At 40.8% G+C, this 27,703-nt stretch overlaps 1 protein-coding gene and 1 long non-coding RNA gene across 5 annotated transcripts in view; one reads left to right on the top strand and one right to left on the bottom strand.

Annotated features, from left to right (window-relative positions):
- Window positions 1-27,703, top strand: part of LOC136378787 (uncharacterized) — an 82,345-nt gene that overhangs the window by 9,301 nt on the left and 45,341 nt on the right. Inside the window, exon 3 of one of the 2 annotated variants that reach the window (XR_010746638.1) lies at window positions 12,888-12,954. The exons of the other annotated variant lie outside the window; for it this stretch is intronic. This is a non-coding gene — a long non-coding RNA (uncharacterized lncRNA). Of the gene's footprint in view, window positions 1-12,887; window positions 12,955-27,703 lie in introns of those variants that run through there. 2 annotated transcript variants of the gene reach the window in all.
- The window catches only part of ACMSD (aminocarboxymuconate semialdehyde decarboxylase), an 82,586-nt gene that overhangs the window by 21,489 nt on the left and 33,394 nt on the right, over window positions 1-27,703 (bottom strand). For all 3 annotated transcript variants that reach the window (XM_066345987.1, XM_066345986.1, XM_066345989.1), the window contains 5 exons: window positions 24,546-24,595; window positions 22,977-23,213; window positions 17,223-17,316; window positions 14,230-14,325; window positions 12,956-13,128 (listed from right to left, as the gene is read on the bottom strand). In XM_066345987.1, the coding sequence (XP_066202084.1) occupies window positions 12,956-13,128; window positions 14,230-14,325; window positions 17,223-17,316; window positions 22,977-23,213; window positions 24,546-24,595 (650 nt within the window). The remainder of the gene's footprint in view (window positions 1-12,955; window positions 13,129-14,229; window positions 14,326-17,222; window positions 17,317-22,976; window positions 23,214-24,545; window positions 24,596-27,703) is intronic.

Here is a 27,703-nt window from a genome sequence, read left to right as displayed (position 1 = left end):
AGGAAGCTTACAGGCATCAAGAAGGGCTCCACTTTACTGAGGACAGTTGTGCGCAGGAAAACATTGTTTAACCAGAATACAGGTTGGAGAGGTTGTTACAAACAGAAGTATCAAAATACATTTAAATTTCAAATTAGATGAAAATATTCCTAATACATATGATATGCTCCACTGCCTAATACATAGTAAGATCTTTCTTTGGTCATAAAAGATTTTTTTCACTGCTTCCAGATCATCCTAACCTTTTAGACCCACAGAATAGAGCAGTCCTGAATGTTAAAGAAGGTATGAAAAAGGGGTGAAGAAGCTTTGGCCTTTGGACCTGACTCATCTCCAGCTTAGGTTCATCTTTTAATCCACAGATCAAATGCCCAAGACAAGATCATATTTAAGCCTTTTGTAAAAATTTGAGGTATAAAATGCTTAAAATTACATTTTTACATCTAAAAGTGAACCATTTATTTTACTGTGAGATAAAATACTTGCTATTTTGCAGAACAGGAATATCTGGTTCCTCTTTTAAAATAAAAAAAAATAACATAGGATCATATCAACAGATACAAAAAAATACATTTGATAAAATCCAGTACCCATTTATGATAAAAACTCTCAGCAAAATGGGAATAGAGGGGAGCATACCTCAGTGTAATAAGGCCATATATGACAAACCCACAGCCAACATCACATTCAATGGGCAAAAACTATAAACATTTCCCTTAAGATCAGGAACAAGTGCTTGTTTTCACCATTATGATCCAACATAGTAGTACTATAAGTCCTAATCATAGCAAGCAGGCAAGAAGAAGAAATAAAAGGCATCCAAATTGGAAAGGAAGAAGTAAAACTGTCATTATTTGCAGATGACCTGATACTGTTTATAGAGAACCCTAAAGATTCCATCAAAAAACTGCTAGAATTGATAAATGAATTCAGTAAAGTAGCAGGATACAAAGTAAATATCCAGAAATCAGTTGCATTATTATACACCAATAATGATCTATGAGAAAGGAAACGAAAAACACAATTTCATTCACAATGCTTCAAAAAGAATAAAATACCTAGGAATAAATTTAACCAAGGATGTAAAAAAACCCTGTACTTGGAAAATTATAAGACACTGAAGAAAGAAATGGAAGAAGAAACAAATAAGTAGAAGCATATACCATGTTCATGGATAGGAAGAATTAATATTATTAAAATGTCTATATTACACACAGCAGTCTATAGATTCACTGCAATTCCTATCAGGATAACAATGGTATATTTCACAAACCTAGAACAAATATTCCAAAAATTTATATGGGATCACAAAAGACCCTGAATAGCCACAAAGATCTTAAGAAAGAAGAACAAAGTTGGAGGACTCACACTACCTGATATCAAACTATACTACAAGGCCATAATAATCAAAACAGCATGGTACAGGCATAAAAACATAGAAAAATCAATGGATCAATGGAACAGAATAGAGAGCCCAGAAATCAACCCATGCCTATATGGTCAATTAATATTTGACAAAGAAGGCAAGGACATACAATGGGGTAAACACACTCTATTCAACAAGTAGTATTGGGAAAATTGGGCAGATACATGCAAAATATGAAACTGGACCACATTCTTACACCACAAACAAGAATACACTCAAAATGTATTAAATATTTAAATATTACACTTGAAACCATACAATCTTAGAAAAAAACATAGGCAGTAAAATCTCGAACATTCCCTTTTTTTTTTTTTTTTAAGTGAGAGTCAGGGAAGTGGAGAGACAGACTCCTGCATGTTCCCCAACTGGGATCCACCCAGCAAGCCCCCTATAGGGCGATGCTCTGTCCATCTGGGACCACTGTTCCATTGCTCAGCAACCAAGCTAGTTCAGCACCTGAGGCAAGGCCATGGAGCCATCCTCAGCACCCGAGGCCAACTTGCTTGAACCATTTGAGCTATGGCTGCAGGAGGGGAAGAGAGAGAGAGACAGAGAAGGGGGAAGGGTGGAGAAGTAGATGGTCACTTCTCCTGTCTGCCCTGACTGGGAGTTGGACCCTTCCACACACCAGGCCAATGGCCTACTGTGGAACCAACTGGCCAGGGCCAGACATTTCTTGTAGCAATTATTTTTCTGATATATCTTCTTGGGCAAGGGAAACAAAAGAAAAATAAACAAATGGGACTACATCAAAATAAAAGACTTTTGCACAGCAAAGGAAACAATCAACAAAATATAAAAAAGAACCCACTGAATGGGAAAACATATTTTCTGATACATCTGATAATGGATTAATATCCAATATTTATAAAGAACTTATACAACTCAATGCCCCCCAAACAATCCAATTAAAAAATGGGCAAATAACCTAAATACTTTTCTAAGAAGCACATAAGATGACCAACAGACACATGAAAAGATGCTCAATATCACTAATCATCAGAGAAATGCTAATTAAAACCACAATGAGATATCATCAACTCACACCTGTCAGAAATGCTATCATTAATACATCATCAAATAACAAATGTTGGTGAGGGTGTGAAGTAAAGGGAACACTTGGGTGCTATTAGTGAGAATGCAGCAATCTGTACAGCCACTGTGAAAAGCAGTATGGAGTCACTTCAAAAAGTTGAAAATTCAACTGCCTGATGACCCAGCAATTCCACCTCTGGGAATTTATCAGAAGAAACTCAAAACTTAACTCAGAAGAATATATGCAACCTTATATTCACTGCGTTGTTATTTACAATAGCCAAGATTTGGAAACAGGCCAAGTACCCATCAGTAGATGAATGGATAGAAAAGCTGTGGTACATTTACCCAATGGAATACTATACAGCCATAAAAAGAAGGAAATCATCTTTTGTGATAGTATGGATGGACCTGGAGAGCATTATGCTAAGTGAAATAAGCCAGTCAAAGAAAGACAAGTGCCATATGTTTTCACTCATGTGAAATCTAATGAACAAAATGAACTAATAAGCAAAATAGAGACAGACTCATACATACAGAGCAGGCTGACAGCTTTTGGCAGAGGGTACTGGGTGAGGGGCAGTGGAAGGTTAGAGCAAAAAACAGAAGAAAGAAAAAAACTCATGGACACAGACAACAGTGTGATGATAGTCAGGGGGTGAGGTAGAGGAGGGTATGGGTGAATAAATAGTTTGGGGCAAAATTTGCCTTGGGGGTGAATACATAATACGGTGTACAGAGATGTGTTATAGAATTGGGCACCTGAAACTTGTGTAATTATATTAATCAGTGTCATCCTAATAAATTCAATTAGAAAGAACATATGACTAGATATATTAGTTGAAGGGTTTGAAAGTCCAATTTGCAAAGAGAGGTCTCTTTTCTAAAAAATTGAGGTGAAATTAATATAACATAAAATTAACCATTTTAAAAGTATACATTTTGGTGGCATTTAGTACATTCTCAAGTGCAACCATCACCTCTATTTAATTCTTAAACATTTTCACAACCCCAGAGAAGACCTCATACACCTTATTCCCTTCTCCTACTTCCCCTACCCCACACCCAGTCCTTGCAAACCACTATTCTACTTTCTGTCTCTGTGGATTTACCTACATTGGACATTTACATAAATAACATCATACAATATGTAAGCTATATGTCTGAGTTCTTTCACTTAGCATATTTTCAATGTCCTTTCACTTGGAGCTTATATCAGTATTTCATTTTTTTATGGGTGATTGTGATATCCATTTGTATGGATATTCCACATTTTGCCTATTTCATCTGTTAATGAACATTTCAGTTGTCTCTATCTTTTGGCTATTGCAAATAATGCTATCATAAATGTGTACAAGCATTCGTCTGAATACTTGTTTTCAATCTTTTGGGTACAGAATATACCTAGGAGTGGCATTATAGGGACATATGCTAATTCTATGGTTAACTTTTTGTAGACCTGCCAAACTGTTTTCTACAATAGCTGCACCATTTTATACTTCAACCAAAAATGTAAAAGTATTCTACTTCTTCACATCTTTGTTCACCAGTTTTTTTATTATTATTATAGTAATTCATTTAGTGAGTATGAATGGTATCTTGTTGTAGTTATGATTTTCATTTCCTGACTGGCCACTGATGTTGAACATCTTTTCTGGTTTTTGTTGACCATTTATATATCTTTCCTGGATAAATATTTATTACCTTTGCCCAATTTAATAGGGTTATATGTCTTTCTATTATTGAATTGTAAGTCCCTAATATAGAATGAGTACGTGATAAGTAAGTCTACCCAGTCATACCAGTAACAGCACTTTACTAAACACCAGGCCAATATGTAGTGCCCTGAATGCTGTTTGAAGTAGCTCTCGTGCAAATAGTATCCCTCACTGTTGATGGTATCCCTCATAAAGTCAGTGTTAGACATATTTTCCAAGTGTGTTTCCCCCAGATTTTCCCATTTCCAAGAAATCCAAGGGGTACTAAGCCTGCTGGAATGTAATAAGAAAGACCCTTTTCCAAATTTCACACCACTTTCCTACTCCCCTCTGTCCACTGCTCAAAGTCCAGAGCTCACCATCTCTTTCAGCTTCTCTTCTTTGTAGTTTCCTGCTTACACATCTATCTGTAATCCCTCTGTCAAAACCTAAGACAATCAGCAGTCATAGCCAGATGCTAAGCAACCATTTTGTCAGGGACAACACAAAAGCTCAAAGGCTCAGAGAAACATATCAGCCACATAATTTATTACCAAATCAGAATGTTTAACATTTACATTCTAGTGAGTTTCTCCAGCCAGAGAGGCAGTCAGCTTTGAAGTGAGATGAAGTCTCCATTTTGGAGACAGACACTACTTGCAGCTTTCAAATGATGGACCTCTTTTCCTACTAAACAAGATTTTAAGTGCCCTTAAGTCTACCCTCAAGCCAAGTGCCATATTGCAAATCTCTAAGTATGTCTATGTTCTTTAAGAAAATCCCTGACCTGTGGTAGCACAGTGGATTAAGCATTGACCTGGAAAACTAAAGGTTGCCAGTTCAAAACCCTGGGATTGCTTGGCCAAGGCACATATAGGAGTTGATTCCTTCTGCTCCTCCCCACCTCTCTCTGTCTCTCCTCTATAAAATGAATAAATAGGCAGCCAGATGGCAATGGAGTAGGCAGACGTACCAACTTCCACCTCCCAGAACCAAAGTGGATTACAACTTAATTTTAAGAACCATCATCTGAAAAAACCAAGTTTGGACTAAACTAAGATGACTCTTTAACCAAGGAACACCGAAGAATCCACACTAAGACTGGTAGAAAAAGTGGAAACGCGGAGAGGGCTGCCCAGCTCCCCGGAGCGAACGTAGCCCGGAGAGATCTCGTGGTGGGAAGTGAGTTTAGCAGAGAGGGGAGGGTCCTGGGCCCCAGGAAAAAAGTCCCATCCTGCAGCCCCAGAGCCTAGAAGAAGTGTATGGACAGTATTTATCTGTGAAACAAGACAGGATACTGGTTGTGAGAAAGAGACAGATTTCTCAGATCCAGGATTCTTCTTAAAGGGACCACACAGAAAACCTCTTTCACAACCACTCACCTGGGGTTCTGGGGGACAGGGAGAGAGAGGAGAGGACCAAAGTAGCAGGAAGAGAATGTAATTTAGGAGGCACAGGGAGAAACATTTTGAGAAACAGCCACCCTAACCCCTGGGCTGAGTCACCCCCCCCCCAAATCTAAAGTGAATATTCCCCTGGAACCAGCAATAACAGCAAAGGGAAGCAGGACACCAGCCAAACAAGCTCTCCCATGACACTCAGAGCAGAGTTACTTAGAAGGAGGGAGCTTTCAGGAATATAGTATTGAGTGCTAGGGTCTGAGCTGCAGCGCCCCCATCCACACTGCTGAGGGCTCAAAGGAGGGCGGGTGGTGGCAGGATGCGGAAGCGCGGTTCTGTCTGTGGGGGTGGAAGCTGGACTAGCCATGACTGAGGCCCGGCGTGAGCTCAGTCCCGACTGGCGGGGGTGGAGGGGATGCACGAAAATGGTCCAGCACAGCTGCACAGCCAGGCGGGCAAGAGCAGTCCTGCCTGCAATCCCGCCCACAGGGCAAAGGTGAAAACCAGGGAACTGCAGAAACCCATGGCTGAGTGTGGGTATGCAGCCCTGCCCAGGCCAGGGAGCCGGGGCTTGCAGCCAGACACATGAGCACAGCTCTGCCCGTGGGGGCACAGCAAAAGCCCGGGAACAAGTGATGACCTGCGGCTGAGAATAGGGGCACAGCCCTGCCTGCAGTGCCAAGGCTTGCAGCCCTGGGGGTGGGGTGAAAGTCGAGGCTGGCTGAGGCTTGTAGACTTGGATATGCGAACATAGCCCCTCCCGTGGAAGAGAGGAGGGAACCAGAACGGGATAGCCCCAGCAATACCCATACCTGAACGCTGGAGGCAATGGCAGAGGGCATGGCGGGCCTGCAGAAAGACCACACCTAGGGAACACACAGGCCACACCCATTGGACTCCAGAGGCCACACTCTTCTTATATACAGACAAAATGAGAAGGCAGAGAAATGCAACCCAAGTGAATCAAGAGAAATCCCCAGAAAAGAACTTGAATGAGTCAGGTATAACCAAATTACTGGATGCAGAGTTTAAAATAATGATTGTTAAGATGCTCAAGATCTTAGGACAATAATAGATGGATATAACAAACACCTAAATAAAGAGATAACAAGTATAAAAAAGGACATTGAAATAATAAAAAAGAATCAGTCATAAATGACAAATACAATATCAGAAATGAAGACCACAAAGGAAGGAATTAAAAGCAGAATGGATGAAGCTGAGGATCAAATCAGCGAGTTAGAGGACAAGATAAATGAAGGCATAAAAGCAAAGCAGCAAAAAAAAAAAAAAAAGAAACTCAAAAAGTCTGAGGACACTCTAAGAGAGCTCTGTGACAACATGAAGAGAACTAACATCCACATCATAGGGGTTCCTAAAGAAGAAAAGAAAGAACAAGGAATAGAGACTTTGTTCAATCAAATCATTGCTGAAAACTTCCCTAAATTGATTCAGGAAAAAGTCACACAAGTTCAAGAAGCACAAAGAATTCCATTAAAGAGAAACCCAAAGAAATCTACACCAAGACACATCATAATTAAAATACCAAAGCTAAGTGATAAAGAGAAAATATTAAAAGCTGCTAGAGAAAAAAAAAGGTTATCATCTACAAAGGAGCCCCATAAGGATGACATCTGACTTCTCAACAGAAACACTTGAAGCCAGAAGGGAATGGCAAAAAATATTCGAAGTAATGCAGAACAAGAACCTACAACCAAGACTTTTTTATCCAGCAAGGCTATCATTTAAAATTGAAAGAGAAATAAAAAGCTTCCCAAACAAAAATAACCCTCAAGGAATTCATTAAAACCAAACCAATGCTGCAAGAAATGTTAAAAGGTCTGTTGTAAATAGATCAAAGGGGGGGGGGGAAATATAGCAAAAGAGAAATACAGCTTTAAAGAATAAAATGGCAATAAACAAATACATATCAATAATAACCTTAAATGTAAATGGATTAAATGATCCAATCAAAAAACTTAGGGTAGATGTGTGGGTAATAAAACAGGACCCATACATATGCTGTCTACAAGAGACACACCTTAAAACAAAAGATGCACATAGCTTGAAGGTAAAAGGATGGAAAAAACATTTCATACAAATAGAAATGAAAAAAAAGCTGGGGTAGCAATACTTATATCAGACAAAATGGACTTTAAAACAAAGGCTATAGTAAGAGATAAAGAAGGTCACTATATAATAATAAAGGAAGCAATCCAACAGGAAGATATAAGCATTATGAATATCTGCACACCTAATATAGGAGCACCTAATATATAAAGCAGACTTTGATGGATATAAAGGGTGAGATCAACAGCAATACTATAATCGTAGGGGATTTCAATATCTCATTAACATTGCTAGATAGATCCTCAAGAAAGAAAATTAACAAAGAAACAGCAGACTTAAAGGACACACTAGATCAACTGGATTAAATAGATATCTTCAGAACCTTTCACTCTAAAGCAGCAGAATATACATTCTTTTCAAGTGCTCATCATACATTTTCTAGGATAGACCACATGTTAGGTCACAAAAGCTGTCTCAACAAATTTAAGAAGACTGAAGTCATATCAAGCATTTTCTCTGATCACAATGGCATGAAACTAGAAATCAACCACAACAGAAAAACTGAAAAATACTCAAACACTTAGAAACTAAATAGCATGTTATTAAATAACAAATAGGTTAACAATGAGATCAAAGAAGAAATTTAAAAAATCCTAGAAATGAATGATAATGAGCCTACAACAACTCAAAATTTATGGGACACAACCAAAGCAGTACTGAGAGGGATGTTCATAGCATTACTGGCATACCTTAAGAAGCTAGATAAAGCTCAAATAAACAACTTAACCCTGCATTAAAAGAACTAGAAAAAGAACAGCAAGTAAAGCCCAGAGGTAGTAGAAGGAAAGAAATAATAAAGATGAGAGCGGAAATAAATGACATAGAGGCTAAAGAAACAATACAGAGGATCAATGAAACCAGGAGCTGGTCCTTTGATAAGTAAACAAGATCGATGAACCTTTAACCATACTCATGAAGAAAAAAAGGGAGAGGACTTAAATAAATAAAATTAGAAATGAGAGTGGAGAAATAACAACTGTCACAACAGAAATACAAAGGATTATAAGAAAATACTATGAAAAGTATATGCCAAAAAAGTTAGACAACCTAGATGAAATGGACAAATTCCTTGTAAAATATAATCTTTTAAAAATCAATCTGGAAGAATCAGAAAACCTAAACAGACTGATTACAACAAATGAGATTGAAACAGTTATCAAAATACTCCCAACAAACAAAAATCCTGGGCCTGATGGCTTCACAAGTGAATTCTACTAAATATTTAAAGAAGAACTAATTCCTATCCTTCTCAAGTGATTTCAAAAAATTCAAGAGGAAGGAAGTCTTCCAAGCTGCTTTTATGAGGCAAGCATAATTCTGATTCCAAAACCAGGCAAAGACAACACAAAGAAAGAAAGTTATAGGCCAATATCCCTAATGAACTTAGATGCTAAAACCCTCAACAAAATATTAGCAAACCAGATCCAGCCATATATGAAAAAAAAATTATACACCATGATCAAGTGGGATTTATTCTGGAGAGGCACGAATGGTACAATATTCGTAAATCAATCAATGTGATTCATCACATAAACAAAAGGAAGGAGAAAAAAACCAAATGATAATTTCAATAGATGCAGAAAAAGTATTTGATAAAATCCAGCACCCATTCATGATCAAAACTCTCAGCAAAGTGGGAATACAGGGAACATACCTCAACATGATAAAAGCCATCTATGACAAACCCAGAGCCAACATCATAATCAATAGGCAAAAATTAAATGAAATCCCTTAAGGTCAGGAACAAGGCAGGGGTGCCCCCTTTCACTACTCTTATTCAACATAGTTCTGGAAGTCCTAGCCACAGCAATCAGATAAGAAGAAGAAATAAAAGGTATCCAAATTGGAAAAGAAGAAGTAAAACTATTATTATTTGCAGATGATATGATATTTTATATAGAAAACCCCAAAGTGTCAGTCAAAAAACTACTGGACCTGATAAATGAATTCAGCAACATTGCAAGATAAAAAAAATAATACTCAGAAATCATAGGCATTTTTATACACCAACAATGAACACTCAGAAAGAGAAATAAAGAAAACAATCCCCTTCACTATTGCAACCAAAAAAATGAAGTACCTAGGAGTAAATTTAACCAAGGAGATTAAAGACTTGTACTTGGAAAATTATAAAACATTGATAAAAGAAATCAAGGAAGATACAAACAAGTGGAAGCATATACCGTGCTCATGCTTAGGAAGAATAAACATCATTAAAATGTCTATATTACCCAAAGCAATTTATAAATTCAATGCAATACCAATTAAAATACCAATGACATGCTTCAAAGATATAGAACACACATTCCAAGAATTTATATGGAACCAAAAAAGAACATGAATAACCTCAGCAATCTTGAAAAGGAAGAAAAAAGTGGGAGGTATCACACTTCCTGATATCAAGTTATATTACAAGGCCATTGTACTCAAAACAGCTTTGTACTGGCATAAGAACAGGTGTATAGATCTATGGAACAGAACAGAGAACCCAGAAATAAACCCATACCTTTATGGACAACTGATATTTGACAAAGGAGGTAAGACAATACAATGGAGTAAAGACAGCCTCTTTAACAAATGATGTTGGGAAAATTGAACAGCTACCTCCAAAAAAAAGGAAACTAGACTACCAACTTACACCATTCACAAAAATAAACTCAAAATGGATAAAAGACTTAAATGTAAGCCGTGAAACCATAAACATCTTAGAAGAAACCATAAACATCTTAGGCAGTAACGTCTCTGACATCTCTCGCGGCAATATATTTGCTGATTTATCTCCATGGGCAAGTGAAATAAAAGACAGGATAAAGAAATGGGACTATATCAAATGAAAAAGCTTTTGCAGCTTTGGTACATATATACTATGGAATACTACTCAGCCATAAGAAATGATGACATCCGGATCATTTACAACACCATGGATGGATCTTAATAACATTATACTGAGCGAAATAAGTAAATCAGAAAAAACTAAGAACTATATGATTCCATACATAGGTGGGACATAAAAATGAGACTCAGAGACTTGGACAAGAGTGTGGTGGTTACGGGGAGGGGGAAGGAGACAGAGGGGGTTGGGGAGGGAGGGGCACAAAGAAAACCAGTTAGAAGGTGACAGAAGACAATTGGACTTTGGGTCATGGGAATGCAGCATAATCAAATGTCAGAATAACCTAGAGATATTTTCTCTAAACATATGTATCCTGATTTATCAATGTCACCCCATTAAAATTAATAAAAAATAAAAAATAAAAAGTTTTTGCACAGCTAAAGATAATAAGAACAGAATAAAAAGACAAACCACACAATGGGAGAACATATTCGACAATACTTCTGATAAGGGGTTAATAACCAAAATTTATTTAAAAAACTTGTAAAACTCCACACCAGGAAGATAAACAATGCAATAAAAAAATGGGCAAAAGAAATGAATAGACACTTCTCCAAAGAAAAGATACAGATGGCCAACAGGCAGATGAAAAAATGCTCAACATCACTAATCATTAGAGAAATGCAAATTAAAACCACAATGAGATACCACCTCACACCAGTCAGAATGGTGCTCATCAACAAAACAACACAAACAGTGCTGGAGAGGATGTGGAGAAAAGGGAACCCTCCTGCACTGCTGGTGGGAATATAGACTGATGCAGCCACTGTGGAAAACAGTATGGAGATTTCTCAAAAAATTAAAAGTCGAGCCTGACCTGTGGTGGCACAGTGGATGGAGTGTTGATCTGGAATGCTGAGATCACTGGTTCAAAACCCGGGGTTTGCCCTGTCAAGGCACATATTATAGGAGTTGATGCTTCCTGCTCCTCCCTCCTTCTCTCTCTCCCCCTCTCTGAAATGAATAAATAAAAAAAAAAAGTTAAAAGTCGAATTGCCTTTTGACCCAGCTATTCGACTTTTTGGAATATACCCCAAGGACACCATAGCACTGTTTCAAAAGGGAAATGCACCTCCATGTTTATGGCAGCGAAGATCTGGAAACAGCCCAAGTGTCCATCAGTAGACGAGTGGATTAAAAAGCAGTGATACATATATACAATGGAATACTATGGGGCCATGAAAAAGAAGGAAATCTTACCAATTCCAATAATGTGGATGGACCTGGAAACTATTATGTTAAGTGAAATAAGCCAGGCAGAAAAAGAAAAATATCATATGACCTCATTCATTTGAGGAATCTAATGAACAATGTGAACTGAGGAATGGAATTGAGACAGAGGAGAAATCAAAGGGACCAGAGGAAAAGAGGACAGAGGGAAAGGGGATGATAGGATGGGATAAACCTGAAGGGAAGGGGGGAAGGCGCTATGGGTAGGAGGTCAAGGGAGATGTTGAGAGGAATATGGGGAGGGGAGGATACATTCGGGGCAACACTAGAATCTATCATATACGTAAACATAATAAATTAAAATCAATAAAAAATAAATAAATACAATGAGTAAATAAAATATTTTTAAAAAAGAAAATCCCATATATTTTTTCCCTTAGGAAAATCTGGGAACCTGCTATAGATGTCTGTCTGTGATAAAACAGAATTGAAATATCAAACATTTCAGACTTTTCACTATTCAGACTGCCCTTTGCTCTAAAATTGTCTTGACTTGCTGAGTTAGCATTTTCAAAGGACACTTAGGGTGAAGATGTCACCAAAAGAGGTCAGCTAGCAGGCCATAAGAGAAGAAAGATCTTTTTCTTGTCAGATTTACTACTATGCTGGTTTCTTTGGCCAAATAAGAGAACCATTTTCAAAATGAAGGCCATGTTATTTCAGAAAGAAATTTCAGGTGGTCCAATTTCCCTGCTCTTTAATGTTCCAATTTTCTTTACTTCGTGGATGAGGACAGTTGGGTTCACAATTTACCCTATCAGTAAGGGATAGAGCTAGGATTTTATTCCAGGTCAATTTGACTTCAAACTGGTGTCTCTTGTCTGCTTACTGTATCACAGTGTGTGATTCTGGATGGGTGCAGAGATGACCCTAAGGCAGAGGAGCTCATCTGGGGAACTCTCCAGCCGTGTGGAGTATCTGTGATTTCCCTGGTAATATCTAGTGGTTCCCTGGTGATACATGGTCTATGGTGAAGGATGTTCTGCATAAGAACCCCTGTGCAAACAAACCTAATTCCAAGCCTCATCGGTCCCATTCTTTCTTCAACTGCCATTTCTTCCATCCCCTTTTTGAAGACAGTGACTGGTTGCTGATCCTGCACTCTGCTCCCTAATAAGCCATCCAAATAGAAGACCCAGCTTACCTTTCCTACGACATCTGTTAACAGCTTGAGGGCCAGAGGATCATGAACCAAGGAGTCGGTGTAAAAGGAACCAAGGTATTTCTTTGGGTTGATTGGATTGTCCTGGGCACACAGATCTGGGCGCATGCTGAATCCATGGGAGATCCTTCCTATTGTAAAAGGGAAGGCTCCACCTGCAAGTAAAACTCATCACTGAGAGGCTTGTTTCAATTGAAAAGGATTCCTTTTAAATCCTCACTTTGTGTGCAAAGAGAAGTTATGATAGCCCAGATGATTAACAGTAGCAAATAGTCTACTAGGTTCTAAATGCTGAGAGATGACCTAGAAGAAACAATGTTAACTCATCTACATATTCAGATTTTTGGAATTTATTCTAAAGAGAGAAAAGTGTGTAAAGATACGTGGTCAAAGTTTGGAAATGTAGTATAGTTTTAATAGCAAAGTACTGAAGCAACCTCTCAGTTGGGGAATATGTAAATAATAATGGCATGTCCATCAACTGTATTGCCACACATGCAGCCATCAAAAATGGTGAAGCTCTGTACTTACTGACATGGAAAGATGTCCCTATATGCTGATGAAAAGGAAAAATATGTAGAGTTTGATTGTGTGTGTGTCTGTGAGTGTCCAAGAGTTGTAAACTCAATTACCTGCAGGGATCATCAGGAAATGTAAATAAAATAAAATAGGTTATTTGTAAACAATAGTGAATGGTAGAAATTATTCAAAAGGGAGAGCTTGTAGTTTGACAAGAGGGATTTAAATAAAAACCAAACAAAGCAAAAACTATGACAACCAAACTAAACTTGTCTGCAAAATGGAATTCGGTCCCTGAACCATCATATACTTCATGAATAGAATGATTATGAGAAGGATATTATGAACTGAATTGTGTTCCCCCAAAATTTGTACATTGAGTCCCTAACCTCCAATGTGACTGTATTTGGAGATAGGGAGTTTAAGAAGGTAATTAAGGTTAAATGAGATCATAAAGTGGGACCCTAATTTGATAGGATTGGTGTCCTCATAAAAGGAGGAAGATACAACAAATCTCTCTCTCCCCCTCTCCCTCTCTGTGCACTCCCTGGTGAGAACCAAGTGAGAAGGTGGCCTTCTACAATCCAGGAAGAGAAGCCTCACTAGAAACCAACCCTGCCAGCACCTGGATCTTGGAATTCTAGGGCTGTGAAAACATTAATTTCTATTGTTGAAGCCACCTAGTCTGTGGCATTTTGTTATGGCAGCTGAGCTGAACAATAGAAATGGGGTCTTACCTCCATGTGCAAAACATACTTTCAGTTTAGGAAACTTCTCGAACACTCCACCCATGATCATGGAGCAAATGGCTGTGGTGGTCTCTGCTGGCATTCCTGAAAGAAGAAACAGTCACAAGGTATAGGGCTTGTCCCCTCCAGCAAGAAGTTCAGTGATGCTCATGGCTGGGGAACAGCAGCTTGCTGTGATGTCAGTGCTGAGAAACGTGAGCTTCCTGTGCCCCAGTGTGGCTTGGTTTCCTTTAGGCTATTCCCTTAGCAAGCAGAACCATCGGATGCTTCTTACTGGCCACTTGCAGGTAGAGTCATCTAATGGCTAGAATAGTCAAAGAGCCAGAGAACGTGGCTTTTGTCCTGATGCCCCCAGCTTCAGTTTTGGATGCAGTGGGGCAAGAGAGTACAGTGAATCTGGACTGAACCCTAACTCCTCCAATGGTTTGCTTTCCGGCCTTTGACAAGTTATTTAAATCCCCCGAGCGTGAGCTTCTTCACTTGTGAGATGGAGACAGTATTGCCCAGCTTATGATGATGCTGGAAAAGTTCTTGGCCAGAGCTTCACATTGGAGGTGCTCAACAAATATTAATTGCTTCCCCGTGCCTCAATTTCCTCATCTGTAAATGGGAATAATAATGGCACTTTCCTGACGCTTAGTAAGTGTTCAGTAAATATTGACCAATATTATTCCCTCCAAATTTTTTGCTGCTTTGTAGAGCTGAGTTTAAAAATAACTGGATTTAAATGAATTATTTCTAGTACTTTGTGCTAGTGGAAGCAACTGTTTCATGCCTAATGCCTTTACTTCCATGGAATCAGTCTGAATTACATTTTCAGATGACTGCTTTTCAGACTGTGATTAAGAAATCTCTGGGGGTATCACAGGGGGCTTCACAGCTGAGCCTTCACATTCTGAGGAAGCCTGATTCTCTGGCTGCCTAATGGGGATTTAGGTGATGCTTATCCTGCCCCATTTCTCCATGGACAGAGATGCCCCTGGCTCCCTGGCCTCTTGGGAATTCTGGAAGCATAATGGATTTATGTCCATCTGGGAGTGGGCAGAGCTTCCTGAAGGCAGGAGATGAACAGCATCACTTCTTTTTAGTCCTGTGATTCTGCTTTCCATTAACTACTTGGACCATACCCCACAACCCATTCTCCATATAGAAGCCAAAGTAGAATATTTACAGTGTGAATTGGATTATGGCCCTCCCCTGCTGGGAATCCTCCAATATACTAATGACCATCTTTGTACCTAGAATAGAATTCTGAAATTAGCCTGTTTGTTTGTTTATGATCTGTATATGTGTTTATTGTATTTTGCCTCTAACCAGAATGTAGGCTTTAGGAAGGCAGAAGTTATGTCTGTGTCTCTATATCCTTGGTGCCTAGTATAGGGCCTGACATACTGGAGGAGATCAATTTATGTGTGTGTGTGCATAAATGAATGATGAAATGACCCGTTATGCAAATACTCTCCTCTCTTTTCATGTGGGAAGTTTCAATGTAAACAAGTTTGTGGGATTTGTCAAAAGTGTCATGCGAATTAGGATGAGATTTTCTTTGAAGCTGTAAAGCAGGGGTCCCCAAACTTTTTACACAGGAGGCCAGTTCACTGTCCCTCAGACCATTTGAGGGCCGGACTATAAAAAAAGCTATGAACAAATCCCTATGCACACTGCACATATCTTATTTTAAAGTAAAAAAACAAAATGTGAACAAATATAATATTTAAAATAAAGAACAAGTAAATTTAAATCAACAAACTGACCAGTATTTCAATGGGAACTATGCTCCTCTCACTGACCACCAATGAAAGAGGTGCCCCTTCCGGAAGTGCCAGATAAATGGCTTCAGGGGGCCACATGCAGCCTGTGGGCCATAGTTTGGGGACCCCTGCTGTAAAGCATTAGGGCTTCTTGGGCTATCTATCTCTTTCTACTAATTGCTGCTCAAAAATTTGGAGGGGAATGGGTAGGAAGCTGCCTTACTAATACACTGATCTGTAAAAGCAATGTCAGATGCATAAAATCTAAGAGCAGAAGGAGACCTCAAACCAGCTCTCTCATTGTACAGATGAACCGGAGCGCAAGGCGGTGAACCAACTTGCTGCAGGTTATACAGAAAAATAGATGAGCTGGAACTGAAATTAAGTTTTTTAAATTTCAATATATTGCTCCACTTAATTCTTCCTGGTGGTTACTTCATAACTACCTGTATTAACTGGGTGAGAAGAGAATGGACAGTGGCATTGTGAAGAAAATCTCATGCTGTCCACTTGTGACCATGGCTCCCTGGGTTGTAGAGGAGCTGCACTCTCCCCCGTGGCCCCGGAACTGTAACTCTGTCTTCATTTCTTCTTTTTTGTCAGGGATAGTAATGAGAGATTGGATAAACCAAATGGTGGTCTCTCCTCTTTCCCTCTCCCTCATGTGAAACCATGCATGAACAGAGCAGGAGGCAAAGAGCGGAAGAGAGGAGCAGATAACAGGGAGTGGAAAGCTTGTGTCACCCATTAAGCAGGACCTCAGGTCCTTGGGTGGTGCAAGGTGACCTTCCACTCCTAACTCCAGGGTTCTCACTGTAAGAGCTGATACTATTACTGGCTTTAAAAATATGTATTAGACAGGCATGGTTACTTATTTTTGGAACCTTTTCGGGAATCTGTGTTGTGGGGTGGGTTTTGGAGTCAGACTGGTTTATGTAAATTCCATTTTTACTTTTATTAACTGTGTGACTTGGACAATTTTCCTGATCATTCTGAGATTCAGTTTATCTATAAAATGGTTATTAAAATGTCAACCTCATAGAGTTTTGTGTGGATATGATTAAAATTAAATGAGGGAATATATATAGCACTAATCTGAGTAACAGCTCAATAACTCACAATCCTGTTAATAATTTATACTTGTCTCTTTGACATAATAGTGTTCCACAGATAACTGGAAAAACCCCAAAGATTAGATCCTCTTTTCTAGACCTCCGAGCTTACACAAACCTACGAGCCAAGGGAGCCAGTATTTGGCCATTCGTCCATCCATCTGCATGTCCCAGGGGTGTACGAATAGGGAACAGTTCAGCTTTTCAGCTGCCTTCAAAGAAGGAATGAGAGAGAAAGTTATTTGGCTGAGCCAGCAGACACAGGGTACTACTTTAGGGAAATTGTTTTTCTCTAGGGCTATATTGATCTGAATACATAAACCAAAATATTTTTTAAGTTGTTTCCTGATCTCTACAAAAGGATCATTGGCCTGATGAGGCAGTGGTGCAGTAGATAGAGTGTTGGACTGGGATGCAGTGAACCCAGGTTCAAAACCCCGAGGTCACCGGCTTAAGTGTGGGATCATAGACATGAGCCCATGGTTGCTGGCTTGAAGCCCAAGGTCGCTCGCTGGCTTGAGCAAGGGGTCACTTGCTATGCTGTAGACCCCCAGGTTAAGGCACATACAAGAAACCAGTTAGTGAACAACTTAGGTGCCACAGTGAAGAATTGATGCTACTCATCTCTCTCCCTTCCTGTCTGTCTGTCCCTATCTGTCCTTCTTTCTGTCTCTGTCACACACACACACACCACACACACACACACACACACACACACACACACACACACACACACACAAAGAGTCATTGATAAATTCTGCTCCTGCTTGGAAAATAAAAAGGACACTTAGATTTAACAAGGGGTTTGTGGATTTACCATTGAGGTTGATGAATTTAATATATTGTTCAGCAAAACAAGTCACAGGAAACATCCATCCTTCAAATGTTTTGGCTGAGAGCAAAATGCATAAGGACTGATCTTGAACCTCAGATGCCTGGTAAATTTTTCCTGCTGGCTCTTCCTTGGTCTACTTTTTTGGAAGGACTGATCAGAACTTCACTTGGAAACCTGAAGATGTGGATAGTGAGGAAGTGATGTGCTTGGAGTCAGGAGTTTAGGACAGGGCTGCTCCAAGTCTTTGGTCACTCTGAGCCTGATACTGCTTGGGAATTTCTGGGGTTTGCAGGCTTTCACAAAACTTCAAGAGCCCAGCTGAGTCCCCGAGTAGTCTGCTGTGAATGAAATTACTTCAGAAAGAAAAGAGCATTCAGTGCTTCAGTCAGGCCTGTACTGAGATGAAGGTCGTGGGCAAAGCTGTTCCAGGGTCTTCTGGGAAATGGAAATACCACCTGGATGGAATGAACTTTTTGCAACAAAATGTTTAATTTAAAGAAGTTCTTTCAACAGGCATTGAGTATTAGTGCTTGCCAGGGTTCAAAACAGATTTTTCTTAGCATATTTCTTTACCAAATACATTGGGGTGCTGGAGCGCCTCATCCTACCCTTTCATGTGTTAAGTATGTGGGCTAACCCATTTGATACAATGTGACTTCTATACATAAGCATTTTTAAAATGGAGAAGCAATTCTGGGACAACAGGAGATTCTGCAAGTGGCAGGCAAAAGGTAGATTGGAGAAAGAACTTCTAATTCAATAGGTCCTCAGGAACAGAAGAGATATACCGTATTTCCCCATTATAAGACACACCTTAATTCTGGGGCCTGAAATTTGAAAAAAAAAAGTATTACATAAAGTTATTGAACTCAAGTTTGATTCATCATCATAAAATTCATACAATTCCTCATCACTGTCAAAACTCCCATCCATTAGCTTGTCCTCATCTGTGTCTGATGACAATCACTGTCTTCATATATTGCCTCGTCCTCAGTTCCATCTATGGCATTTGAAATGCCACACTTCTTCAATGACTTGACAATGATCTCAATCTTGATATTATCCCAGGATCTTTTCACCCAGGTATAAACTTCTCCTATAGTTGGTTTCTTCCCTCTTCCTGCTGGTGTCAAATTGTGCCCAGAAGACTTCATCCATTGCTTCCATTCATCTCTCATGGCAGCTTTGAAGGGTTTGTTAATGCTGACATCTAGTGGTTGGAGCTGGGATGTCAAGCCTCCAGGTATGATGGCAAGTTTTGTTTTTAGGTCTGCAGCAATCTTCTTTGTGTTTTTTGTTATGTGTGCCCTGAACTGATCAAGCACCAATAGGGCAGGTTTGTGTAAGAGCCCACCTGGTCTCCGTCTCCAAACTTTCTCAGACCAGATCTTCATCCCATCCTGATCCATCCAACCCTTGTCATGAACGTGGACAATCACTCTTTGAGAAATGTCTTCTTTTGGCATTGTTTTGCGTTTGAAAATCAGCATAGGAGGCAGCTTGGTTCTGTCGGCACAACAAGCTAGAACAACTGTATAATGGCTCTTTTCATGTCCACTTGTCTTCACAGTTACAGTTTTTACCCCCTTCTTATCAACAGTTCTGTTACTTGGGACATCAAATTGAAGGGGGACTTTGTCCATATTTGCAATCTGTCTCAACTCAAACTGATGTGTCTTCCTACATTGAATGACAAAACAATGAAATTTAAGGACCTTCTGCTCATAGCTTTCAGGCATCTTTTGGGCAAGTCTGGTGCATGTACACATGCTTATTCCATTCCGTTTCTTGAACCTGAAGCACCAGTTGTGTCCGCCTTTGAAATCAGTAACTTCTTTTTCATCAGAAATTCTTCTTGCCTCGTGCTGAACCATCTTTGTGGACACAGGAATTCCAGTTGCCCTTTGCCCTTCAATCCACATCTTCCATTCCCTCTCTAAATCAGGCCATTTTGCTGACTTGCCTCTCATGGCCTTCTTTAGCTGTGGCGTTTTCAGTAGGGTTTCTTAGGCAGTCTTGGTATGATTTCTCAGTTGGAGGAGGACCCAACTTACGTTCAGCAGCACGATTTCCATTCACTTTTGCAAACTGGATCACTTTTAACTTGAATTCAGTACTGTATGAAAATCTTTCCTGAGCCATTTCTGGGCAGAACATGGCAAAACGTAACCTACCATTATACCAGTAATAAGTGCGAAACAATGAGCGCAAAGACAACAAGTGTGAAAAAGCGGAAAATGAAAGTTAAAAAACTACAACCACAAGTATAAGATGCACCCAGTTTTTAGACCCCAAATTTTTTGGGAAAAGGTGCGTCTTATACATGGGGTAATATGATCAACCTTTTGTTATAATATGAAAATGGATGCAGGCTGGAAAGAAATTATCAGCTTCTTGGGATACTTTGGGCTTGATAAACACACATGATCATGATATTTCAGTGGGATTAGATTTTTCATTAGTACAAAAGTTGATTCTATGGCCCATGGTGGTTCATTTCTATTCAATTCCAATTAACAAATACTTTTGGTCACCTTTTGTGTGTGAAATATTGTAGAGAACACAAACAGAAGTCACTTATATTCTACAAACTGTAACTCACATTAACTGAGAACTTACCATATGCCAAAGCTATTATAAGAATTTTACAATTATTAACTAGTTTAATTTTTTATGCAATGAACACTTATATTATTACTTCTATCTTACAGAGAAGAGAGCTAAGGCAGATAGAGGTGAACTACTTTATCAGGCCTTATGACTGAGAAATGATAGAGGCAGATGGTTTGCCACTACCATTTTGTCTACCTCATACTTGGAACAAAGTCATTTTTTGTGCCTGAAAACTGACCTGAATGTGTATTGTTCACTTACTAGGAAGGGAGGTCTAGGAACTAAGGGGGACAATTAGATGCTCTGGAGCTCCAGGCTGACTTTGAAAAGACAAAGCCACCTTGGTTCATGGAAATGCTTCCTATTTGTGTCAGCCCATGGTATTAGCTCAAGTTGCAAAGTAGTGAGGCTGGCAAGTCTTACTGACCAAACACATGTGCTGTCAACCCACAACATCACAAGTCAACTGGGCTAGGATGCTCTCCTGAGTCCCTTCAGAGACTGCCAGCCCCCCACCAGCTTGGTTAGAATGATGGATGTGTCCAGCTAGTCACCCAAATGAAAATACTATCCATTTGGACCCCAACTGGCTACTGTTGCTTTCTGAGCCCATTGGTAACTCATAAATCAATTCCAATGAATAATAAAATGTCTTGCAGCTGAAGGTTTTCTCAAGCAGTGCTGAAACGACTTGGATGAATTTGTAAATAAATCCTCTTTCAAAGCTTATTAAAGTTTCTAGAAGACATTCACTGCATCAGCTCTACCACTGTGGCCAATAAACTTCAGGGGGTTCAATATTTAGAGGAACATTAAATCTTACAGGTCATTAGGAGGCAATTCAACAAGCATCCCTCCAACTTGTGGGCAGTGTCCATAGATCCAAATATGGGAAGCTTTCCCCATGTAGTCAGAGCTCAAAAGCTAATAAAGGAATAAATGATCAGTGATTATAGTGCTTGGTGGGTCCACCAGCATCTGGTTACTTTATTATTGAAGATTTTGCATTTATAGTGAAAATAGAAAACAATACTATCATAATTCTAGGAGGGAAATGAAAATTTAAAAATGCAGTTAAATACAGAATTATGCATCTTGAATCCTGGTACTAAAGAAAACAGGCTTAGTTGCAGAAAGAATAGGAAGTAAGGAAGACTGGTGAAGAGGACCATGGAATTGTGGACACTTTAGTTGGATGCTTCAGAAATACATGGCACTGACTTCTTGAGAATATATTTAACTAAGAAATATTTTAAATACTGAAAATTTAACAATAAACATCTATAAACTCACTGTCTAGTTTCATCAAATGTTAACATTTTGATGGTATTATTTTTGTTATGTATTTTAATTATATATTTTCAAAATATATGGCTTAAAAAGTATCTTAATTGAGGAATAATTAAATAAATCAAAACATATATATTAGAATATTATGCAGTTATTTAAAAACCATGCATTAAAAGATTTTTCATTTAGGATGGAAATTCTCTATTAGGACATGAAATCTCATGTGTAATAGAATATAAATATATGCAAATAAAAGATATTTTCAAAGAAAAAACAAATAAAATATACTACAGCACTGGTTATTTATCTTTGAGTGGCGGAGTTACTGGTTACTTTGGATTATGGAATATGTTTTCCTTTTTACACTTTCCTGTATTTCCCAAAATTTCTTCAAAATTATTTCATAATTTTGAAAAATAAGTATTTTTTTCCCAAAGCAAAAATAAGACATTTTTTTGCATGTTCTTAACATGGTTCTTTTGCACAGTGGCTGTGATAAGGGTAACATTTTGGCGTCCAAATGAAAGATTGAAAGGAGAGCACGGGGAATAGAAAGCAGAGATTTCACTGAACTAACTCAGGACTGGCCTACGAAGCATTTCCACGAGTCCCTCTTATGGCAGGATGGCCCACTACTTCGGGGAGCTCTTTCTACACTTCCTCCTACACCTTAGCGGGTCAGCAGGCACCTGTCTCTCCGTCCCCGTGCAGTGGCGCCTTGAGCCTCCTCCCAGCGCCCGGCACCCAGCGCAGTGCCCACCCGCCGCGTGTTCCCGGCAGTGCCGCACACTCACTGCGTAGACCGGGAAGAGTTCCTGCGTGTTCAGGTCCTTTAGCCTCCTCCCAGCGCCTGGCTCCCAGCGCAGTGCCCACCCGCCGCGTGTTCCCGGCAGTGCTGCACGCTCACTGCGTAGACCGGGAAGAGTTCCTGCGTGTTCAGGTCCTTTAGCCTCCTCCCAGCGCCTGGCTCCCAGCGCAGTGCCCACCCGCCGCGTGTTCCCGGCAGTGCCGCACGCTCACTGCGTAGACCGGGAAGAGTTCCTGCGTGTTCAGGTCCTTTAGCCTCCTCCCAGCGCCTGGCTCCCAGCGCAGTGCCCACCCGCCGCGTGTTCCCCGGCAGGGCCGCACACTCACTGCGTAGACCGGGAAGAGTTCCTGCGTGTTCAGGTCCCACTCATTGATGTGGGAGCCGATCTGGAACCCCGGGAAGCCCAGTTCCTTCACACAGCGCTCCATCTCCTTGATGGCCAGCTCAGGGGCCTGCATGGGCAGTGTCCCCAGACCCACGAACCTCCTGGGGTGCCTCGCTACTGTGGCAGCTAAGTCGTTATTTAAAAACTGGCACAGGTCTAAGGTGTCCTGAGGTTTGGCCTGGTGGAGACAGGTAAGGGAAAACCACATCATTCAAGAGTTACTTCTTTAGATATTTACTCTGAACACCTCCCCTAGAATAGATCACTTGTCATTATTAGTGGCTTTCCCCCTCGGAAACCTGAGGCACAGATCGAGAAAGGTACTACTGGGGAAGACCCAGAAGCCAGTCATTGCAAATGCAAAGGAAACTGTTGATAATTAGAAACACTGAGGCTGTGATCCGAAGGGATGGGCACATTACTGAGCCTGGCATACTACACTGGAGTGAGGATGGGCCGCTCCACCCTCTGCGGACAGGAGCCTGCAGGGCTGCACACAGGAACTCCCTCCCCCACACAGGAGGCTGGGCCTGCCTGACCAGTGCCTGAGGCCACCAGGGCACCTCCTTGAGATGTCAGGATGTGCTAGTCTCTCCCCTCCCTGGTTATTTATCCTTCTCCCTGTCCTTCCTGTTGGCAGTGACATCACAGTCACCCCAGCAAAAGGCAGTTACAGATGAAGGCTGCTTTCCATTTCCCCACTCTTCTTCATTGCTTTCTTTCCTTTCAGCAACATCTCACATCCCTGCCAGGAAATCTGGTGTTCTGCAATCCCAGTTGTCTAGCCAGAATGGTACCCAGTCTGATAAATTCAGACATATTGAGATCTTAGGGGCATTTTTAAGTCATGAATCTAATCACAGGAACTGATAAAGACTAGTACTGCAATTATGAGCACAGAAGGGGAAACTGTGTGTGAGCAGGTGGTATTTCCCTTGCTCCTTAAATCATAACACAAATGAATATTTACTTGTTTGAGCACATGCTTAGTGCACCCCCAGCTATGTACAAAGATCCTTGCACAGGTTTGCAGTCATGCCTGAAACTTTTTGCACTCGAGATTTAGTCACTTGGGGAAAAGCATCCAACTCCAGGAATCCCACTTTGAATTGTACATTTCCCTGGGAGTGGCAACATATTAGGCCATTATTATCGTTCCCACCTCAAAATCATTGTCATCAGAGTAAATTGGCTTGTTATTAAGGCATTGCAGAAATGAATGAGTCATCAGACAGGTAAGTTCTGATGAAAATTAAAGTTGGGTCTAGAACTGCACTGTCCACTGGAAATATAGTGCGAGTCATGTAGCAAATTGCAACTACTGCCTACTGTACTGGACCATGTGGGTCTGGAGCAAGGACAAGACTAAGAAGACAGGCCTGAGAGAGCACACTGCAATGTGAGAAGGTGAGGGACCCACTGATCTCTAAACGGCAGGAGAGGAGGTGGGCTAATGTCAAGACGCGAGTCATCTGCAGACCAAGGAGATGGTTTGAAATTTCACACTCACCCAGTAGCTAAACATGACAGGAACCGTGGAAAGGGCTTGCACAGTCACTCCTAGACACAGACACAAAAAAAGGCAAAGCTGATGAGAAGAATAGCCCAAACACTTCTTTTGTATTTCCTAGGGCAAAGGAGCCTAGTGATTCTCCACCCCACCTTCCTACTCTCCTCTCCCTGGCTGCTCCTCCCTGTCCACCTTCTCTCAGGCTCTCTGTCCCAGGACTCCCTCATCCCTCAGTCTTGGGCTCTAGGAGGAGGAGTAAAGGCTGGACAAAAATGAAATCATTTAATAACTAATTTCCTGTCCCCTGGTGGTGCAGTGGATAAAGTATCTACCTGGGTTGCTGAGGTCCCAGGTTCGAAACCTTGAGGTCCCTGGCTTGAGCGTGGGCTTATCTGGCTTCATTTCAGGTTCACCAGCCTGAACGTGGGGTTGCCGGCTTGATTGTGGAATTATTGACCTGATCCTGTGGTCGCTGGCTTGAAGCCCCAGGTTCCAGGCTATAGCCCAAGGTCTCTGGCTTGAGCAAGGGGTCACTGGCTCAGCTGGAGCCCCTTGGTCAAGGCACATGTGAGAAAGCAATCAATTAACAACTAAAGTGCCACAACTACAAGTTGATGCTTCTCATCCCTAACCCCTCGCCCTTTCAATCTCTCTCTCTAAATAAAAACAAACAAAAATACAAAAAACCCCACTAATTGACCCCATTCATCAAGGGTTATTTCTGTCCTCCTTTTTATGACATTCTATTTAGGTAAAAAATTTCCCCACGAATTTCTTTCAGGGTTTTTATTTTAGGTCATGCATGACAGAGTGTATTTCTTGGCCATGTTGCCCACCCTTTTAATTCAGTTCCTAAGCAGGTCTGGGTCCCACTGTCTGGAATGCTCAGAACAGGACCCTGGATTTGGCTCCAGAACTCAGCATCCAGGATGTCTAGACTCTCTTGTCTTCAAACTGTTGGAGCTGGGGTATCAGGAGAGAGGCTGCCAGGCTGAAGGTGGCTCCTCTTTCCTGCATACCCATGTCTGATCCACCAGCGAGACCTGTTAGCTCTACTCCAGGTTCTCTCATCTGCACATGTATCCCCATCCCCTGCCACTACTAATTCAAACCACCAGCATCTCCTATATGGACCCCTGCAGAAGCCTCTTAGCTGGTGTCCTACTGGCTTGTTCTCTCTCTAGCTCCCCTCCCGCCCCGACATACTGCTAGAATAGAGTTACGTACACTATGTTCTGTGCAATGGTCTGCAGAGGTGCTTCAGGCTTTCTGGAAAGTTCAGTTTGAATGCTATTTAAATATACTTTTAATTATTATCATTATTTTTTTTTTGAGAGAGAGGAAGACAGGAAGATGGAAGAAAGAGAGGGAGGGGGAGAGAGTGAGAAGTTTCAACTTTTACTCTAGTTGTGCATTGATTGCTTCCCATTTGTGCCTTAACTGCCTTGACTGGAGATCAGACTTCAGGCTCAAGCTCATCCAGCGTCCCCTTGCTCAAGCCAGCGAACTTTGACCTCAAGACAGTGACCCTGGGCTTTTCATGCCAATGACCTTTGGGCTCCATCTGGTGATCTTTGGGGTTGTGTGGACAATTCCCTGCTCAAGCCAGCAATCTCATGCTCAAGTTGAGCCCCTGCTCAAGCTGGGCAACCTCAGGGTTTCAAACCAGCGACTTCAGTGTTTCAGGTCAATGTTCTATCCACTGTGCCACCACTAGTCAGGTAATATACTTAAAACAAACAAACAAACAAAAATACTGTAAAGCAATTCCTGGCCAAAATTATCCTGGACCAAATTCTAACATGCCAGAGATGACCACCTCATTTGGGGCTGACAGGCTAACTCATTTTATGCACACTTTGGAATAAAGTGTGTACATTTTAACTTCTAATACATTTATCTTTGATTAAGAAGGTGGTGGATGCCTGACCTGTGGTGGCGCAGTGGATAAAGTGTCAACCTGGAAACACTGAGGTTGCCGGTTTGAAACCCTGGGCTTGCCTGGTCAAGGCGCATATGGGAGTTGATGCTTCCTGCTCCTCCCCCCTTCTCTCTCTCTCTCTCTCTCCTCTCTATAATGAATAAATAAAAAAATCTAAAAAAAGAAGGTGGTGGTAGTTCTAAGCTGCTCTTTCATTTGTGGGTTTGAATCTAGACCACTGATTTAAAAATTGAGTCCTGAGAAGGCCCTGACCGGTTGGCTCAGCGGTAGAGCGTCGGCCTGGTGTGGAGTCCCAGGTTCGATTCCTGGCCAGGGCACACAGGAGAAGCGCCCATCTGCTTCTCCACCCCTCCCCCTCTCCTTCCTCTCTGTCTCTCTCTTCCCCTCCCGCAGCCAAGGCTCCATTGGACAAAGATGGCCCGGGCGCTGGGGATGGCTCTGTGGCCTCTGCCTCAGGCTCTAGAATGGCTCTGGATGCAACAGAATGATGCCCCAGAGGGGCAAAGCATCGCTCCCTGGTGGGCATGCCGGGTGGATCCCGGTCGGGTGCATGCGGGAGTCTGTCTGACTGCCTCCCCGTTTCCAGCTTCGGAAAAATGAAAAAAAAAAATTGAGTCCTGAGAGTATTGTACTGGTGAGTCCCCATCACAGTGGCAAGTCTCCCAGGAGCCCAGCTCAGGCATGTCCAAAAGGCTCAGTGCACCTACTGGAGCATGGTCCTTGGGCAACAATTGGCCAGGCAGTAACAAGTGAAGGCACAACATGGCCATCATACCATATTTTAGATAGTCTTTAAAATTCTTTTAAATTGTGGGGACTTGTTTGCTTTTTAAATATAATGCAAAGCAGTTCTTAGAAATCATGAGTGATTCAGCTTTGAAACAAGAATTTCCCGTCTCTTTCACATTACTGAATTAGTTTCATTGTAGACTATTCTGAGATCACACAGTTAACTTTCTTTTCAGCTTCGCTCATTTCAACCCCTTATGTGTCCATGGGGACTTTCTGTGAACTGTGCACTCAGACAAACCATGGACAGAAACTGGATCCTAAATCAGATTAAGCAGGAAATTGGCATCCTTACTCTGTGGGTTCTAATTTTTACTGTCTTAATTGACTCTATAAGTAAATACTACACACTTGAATTTAAACAACTTTAAAATAATAAAATGCAACTTTTATATTTTTTATGATATAGCATTCTATTTTAAAACAG

Source organism: Saccopteryx leptura, chromosome 7 (genome assembly GCF_036850995.1).
Source record: "Saccopteryx leptura isolate mSacLep1 chromosome 7, mSacLep1_pri_phased_curated, whole genome shotgun sequence".
In the NCBI taxonomy this organism is placed as follows: Eukaryota; Metazoa; Chordata; class Mammalia; order Chiroptera; family Emballonuridae; genus Saccopteryx; species Saccopteryx leptura.
This window is presented reverse-complemented; position numbering and strand designations above follow the sequence as displayed.